At 46.0% G+C, this 5,518-nt stretch overlaps 1 protein-coding gene across 1 annotated transcript in view; it reads left to right on the top strand.

Annotated features, from left to right (window-relative positions):
• The first annotated feature begins 1,096 nt into the window (after positions 1-1,096).
• The window catches only part of LOC129670183 (zinc finger protein 431-like), a 30,063-nt gene continuing 25,641 nt past the window's right edge, over positions 1,097-5,518 (top strand). The window contains 1 exon segment of the mRNA XM_055598652.1: positions 1,097-1,218. Coding sequence (XP_055454627.1) covers positions 1,216-1,218 — 3 coding nt within the window. The 5' untranslated portion in view covers positions 1,097-1,215.

The following is a 5,518-nucleotide window of genomic DNA, read 5'->3' as shown; positions in this document are numbered from 1 at the left end:
TAGACACATTGATTCATTCTATCTCTTCTGCTCATCTACAGCCCTTGACTAATGCAGCTGTTTGTTTCCTTTTCACTTTCCCACCAAGGAAGATGGGCTGGCTAACACCAGAGCTCCACAGGGCTTGTTATCTATTTCCTGCTTTTCTCCCAGAGATGTTTCCTATCTACTAGGTGAAAAGTAGCTGCAGTTTACATGAAGCCACAAAACAAATTCTTGTTTCCCAAATTCACTCTTTAATTGTTAATATTCTGGGCATGCTTGTACTTTGTGGGGCAGATTGATAACTCCACTACAAGCTGAAAAGTGGGCTATGCAAATCATCCACCTTGATTCCAGGAGGAAGAAGTTTTTCCTGGGTGCTATGGGGGAAGCTTAGCCAAGCTCCAAACTAGGGACAAGGTGAACAGGAAAGGGGAGTGTCAGGAGGCTGCGCTGCAGGAGTTGGAGGGGTGGGGAAGATGGGGAGGAGATTAGAGGAACCGCACAATTACTACTGAAATGCAAATCTCTGTGTATCTGGAAAATGTCTGGCCACCAACTGAAAGCCTGGGCCGGGAACATCTATGCTGTGTCCCTGCTTGTCATTCCAAACTCACTAGCCAATCAGGGCCTCCAGGCAGACCTGCCAGTCAGACGAGGAGGCGGGCCCTCTCAGGTGCCGTTTTTTTTTTTCAGGATCTGCTCTGTAGCCGAGCAGGCTCGACAGGTTCCTTGTCATGTACCCCGAGCGCTGCTGCTGGGTGCTGCGGTGGGATCAGGCAAACTTCATGCCGTGATTAGCTCAGGGCCCGGAGCAGGGAGGAGCAGGCGGCTGAGCAGCGGGAGCTGCATTGCTGGGTGCTTCCCGGGCTGGGCGGGAAGGCAGGCGAGTGGGCTACTGTAGGAGGAGGCACAAGTGCTACTGAAAGGCAAATCTCTGCAGATCCGGAAAATCTCTGGCCCTGGACAGGAAGCTAAGGCCAGGAAACACTATGCTGTGTCCTTGCAGTACATTCCAGCCCTCAGGGAGGTGCTGATGTCACTCAAAACTCAGTGGCCAATCAGGGCCTTTACGCGGACCTGTCAGTCAGATGCGGAGGAGAGATTTTTCCGGGTTGCGAGGTGTAGCTTCTGCTGTGTAGCTGAGCAGGTTTGAATCTATCCCTGTGATGTACTCTGAGTGCTGCTGCTGGGTGCTTTGAGTGGACTCAGACAAGCTCCGAAGTTCGGGACATGGTGAGTGCAGCGTCATTGCCCACAGCGGGGAAGAGCGGGCGGCTGCACAGCGGGAGCTGGTGTAGTGGCTCCTCTCTGGGGCTGGATTGTGAGCGAAGGCCAGAGGCGGCCACGTGTGAGGCCCCCTGTGGTTCTAGTCACTCTCTGGACCCCGCGGTGGCCTCTGGACAACTTCGCTATGGGGGCTGCATCTGGGCAAGGCATTTGGAGCAAGGCCGGTGTGTAGAAACATCCTAGGCAGGATGCCAAACTCGGGGAACCTTAGTTTCTCCTTGTTCTTTACAGTAAGTTCCGCTCTTCCCATTTAACATTTAGGGGTAAGATCCATTTGGAGTTGATTTTGTAGAGGCTGTGAAAGGCATCTCATGTGTAGAGTAGGGCTCCAATCTTAAACTGGGATGTAGAAGAATAGAATTGATGATGGAAAGGATTTGCCAATGCTTAGAACATAGTAAGAGAAAACAAAGTAGAATTTAGCTGAGGGAGGACGTCTCTGAAATGTCCCCACAGAGAACTCGTATGCTGACCAGGCCTCTTAGGGATTAGGATACTTGTTCACCAGAAGTGTCCAGAAATTTGGCTCCAAACTCTGACAAAGGAGACACCTCTTATGTACAACCAGCTGCTAGGTCCATCCTCACATCAACAAACAAACAAAACAAACAACAAATCTGACAAGCTGCTCAGTGGGGCTTTACAGGGTCACAAGCAACACTAAGGCCCGGTGTGACATAAAGGTCCACTTTTCTTCTTGAGAAAAGCAGAGCTTTGCCACATGGCCAAGACTTCCCAGGTGACAACTCTTTGAAAAGGAAAAACACTGTTGTGTTGAGTGGCTGGCCTGATGGAGCAAGGCTTTCTATGAGGCCCTCATGCATGGAGAATGACATAGGTCCTTCTCAAACCCAGGAACATGCTTGGCAAAGCTAGTAATGGCCTGGGGCCTCAGCCTTGGGAACTGCCCCTAAGGCCCCTATGTATTGGGAAGGAAACAGAGCTCCTTCTCTGAAGCAAGGGATACTGTTTGGGAGAGCTGGTAATGGTCTCAGGTCAGGGCCTTTGGGGAGGGATTGCTTCAGATCCTGAGAATCCAACTCATTCCACCACATGGGGCTGTGGTTTTCAGTCCCAAGTCCACTGTGGGCTTGGTCAGTGGAAATACCCTGTATTCCCCTTGTGCAGTATTGTTTTATTAGACTCCTCCTGAGTTTGTCCCATTACATAATCATTTCTGCTGACTCCGTAGAAGTCTCCCATTTTGACCAAGCCCTCTCAGTAAGTCAATGGAGATCACAGCTATGGGAGTGAGGATTAGAAGAAGGCAAGAATGAAATAAGCCCAGTCAGGACTTGATGAGATAGGAAGCCAGTTTTATTTTTCTCCAAGCTCCTTCTGTTCTGAAGAACAGCTTATATGAGCACAACCTGCCACATATGAAGACAAGGAGTAAAAATTAGCTCTAAGTTGCTCTTCCAACTTCCTTATGGCTTATGACACGTATTCTTGGAACATTCGCTCTGAATAGTTTCTTTGCAAAAACATCCTGATGGTAGAAAACAAGTCTAACTTGGCCAGGGGAAGTTGAATTAACAGCAGCATTCTAAGATAGCTGCACCATGGCTCCTGACACCATTTCTTTCCATTGCCCCCTGTAAGTGGTCTACAAGATGCTATTCTTAAGATGCTTGGACTATAGCTTATGGAAGAACTCCTCACCCCAGCTGTTATGCTTTCTATCTTCTACCTTCCCTATGGTCTCATCTTCTGGCATCTTCAACTTGGGACCCTGTCGATGAAAAGTGTCCTGCTGTTTTACAGCTTAGTGTACTTAAACAATCCTGGGGAACATCTTTGCTGTGCAAATCTCCCATCTGTCTAAGTGGCTAGACTTGCAGTCTCCAGTCCATATTAAATTGTTCAAAACCTAACAATTTCAGGCCTGAACCTGAAAGAGGCTTACGGGTGCCAGCATCTGTGGCATGCAGAATCTGTTCTCGGCTGGCTTTTCTTGGAGCATTAGCCAGAGCTGGATGCATGCTGTCATTAAAGAGATTTTTCTTACTCTTTTAATTTTGTGTGGAATGATTTCTCCCTGGGAAGGCATATTAATTCTAAGACTTTTCAGGCTTTGAGAAAAATGTGTCAGAGAGAAGTTATTCTGACTCAGGTTTCCTTGTTCCTTGTCTGTTGCTTCCCATGGCAATGACTTTGCTTTCCTCTATGAAAATTTCTATATTCTTTAAAGGACTGTACCAAAAGAGGGTTTTAAAATAACCCATCTGAGCCATGAAATGAACTTTTCAGTGTAGTAACAGGGAAAGGATTTGCATGTGGAGCATGACTTCTTCCTTCAGACCAGAACAGGAGGAAAGGCTTGCTGTGTGCACTGCAGGGTGAAACAGGATAGGCAATAGCTAATCGCAGACTCAAGTTTAAGGAAGTTGGCTGTGGTTGTCATCCTCATGAAGAAGGACTTGTTTGTTGCAGGGTGGGTGATTTTTTAGCAATTTCCCAGCATGGATTAATTCATGCATGTGAATAAAACAGACCAGATTGGTGGGTGTACAATTTGGGTAGGTCAGCTTGAGCCAGTGAGTAAAGAATTTTCACTTTAAGGGGGTGTTCTATATAGATAATCCTCATTGACACAGTTAATTCAGCTCAGGAATTTGAAACACATGCCATTAGTTGTAGCTGTGTGTGTCAGGTTACAGATCTCAGCAGCTGACATTGCACACAGGGACAAGGTCAAACAGTATCTTATTAATGTCATTCCCTCTACGTGGGAAGGACCTCCTCTTTTTCAAAGTCAGTATTCCTGTGTGTTTCTTCAGTTATGTTTATCTTTTTGTTTGTTTGTTTGTTTTAGTTTCATTTTCTACAGAAGATTTCTCTGTGTAGTCTTGGCTGTCCTGGATTTGCTTTGTAGACTAGGCTGGCCTTGAACTCACAGTGATCCACCTGCCTCTGCCTTCTCGAGAGTGCTGGGATTACATGTATGCTCCACTGTGCCTGGTTTATATTTATCTTTTTAAAATGTCATTGTTGTTATTACTTATCAGATTTTTTCCTTTATGCATCGCTGCTCTAATCTCTTATTTGTCTCTGTTTTCCCATGTTTCCCAGTCATTAAGAATTTCATTCCTTTTTCTCAGGGGCTTTCATATTTGTTTCTGTTTAGAGCAATGTCTCATGCTGTGTGGTTAAGAGTTGCTTTGTACACCTAATCCTTCCTCTGCTTCCCAGTGCCTAGAAGACAGTTGTGGAACTCCTTTCAGGCTGGGCCTTGACAGGTTAGTGAGAAAGCACAGACAATAGTGAATGAGCGTCTTCCAACCTTTCTGGATTTGGGTGGGGAAATTACAAATTAGAGGGAATTGTATAAGAACTGAGTTCGCTGACCAGTTTTGAAGCTGCTGTAATCAGAACACAGAAAAAGAGGGCGAGGAAGGAAGGTGAGAGCTTTCTTCCTTTGACAGTAGTTGACACGAGCAACGAAGAGTTAGGTGTTCAATTTTGGATGATGGGTAAAAGTCCAAACTGGCCGTTTTTGGGGGGCTGGAGGGCGGAGGTGTTGTGGGCATGGGTGTGTGGGTCACAGATCAAGGCAATCAAGAATCTGGATGAGGAGCTGAACTTATTTCCAGAAAGCAAATTTCTGTTATTACACTGGTTTAACCAATGCAGAATATCTGGACAAAGAAACAATTCACAATATCAGAGAAATGATGTAATGGTTGGTTTGCTATAGTATTTATGTTTAATCCCTGAAGTGTATTGAAGCATAAAGCCTGCTTCAACTTAAAAAAAAAAGTTTGAGATTATACATAAGTGATTTCAACCTTCTTGTTTTCCCCTACTATTAAGGCTCAGATCCTGGGGAAAACAGCCAGTGTGTCTGTTAAAGAAATCAAAGCATACCTGCCTGTCGGGTTCTCCCAGCATCCCTCAGTCCCCACCTGTTGCAGGGTAATGGTTGGCATACACTGTCCTCTAGCCAGGGTGTTGGGCTGCCCTTCACCCACCTGCCCTTCCTTATGTAACCCAACCATTTTGGTTACCTGGTCTTTTTCATCTATCATTTACCCTCCTGGCCTCTTGGTCTGGCTCTCCCCTCCTCCCTGTCTTCACACAACTCAGAGTCATGTCCATTATGGACTCTCCAGATGTCCCTGTGTCTGGCTGTGCTTTCCCTTACATCTGTAATAAACTTTCTACTCCACCATACTTAGGAGCAGCCATGTCCTTTCCCTTATCTATCTATCTATCTATCTATCTATCTATCTATCTATCTATCTAT

The sequence above is a fragment of the Psammomys obesus genome, unplaced genomic scaffold, assembly GCF_907164565.1.
Source record: "Psammomys obesus unplaced genomic scaffold, mPsaObe1.curated_primary_1811, whole genome shotgun sequence".
Taxonomy (NCBI): Eukaryota; Metazoa; Chordata; class Mammalia; order Rodentia; family Muridae; genus Psammomys; species Psammomys obesus.
Note: the sequence above shows the minus strand (reverse complement) of the source record. Positions and strands in the feature narration are given on the sequence as shown.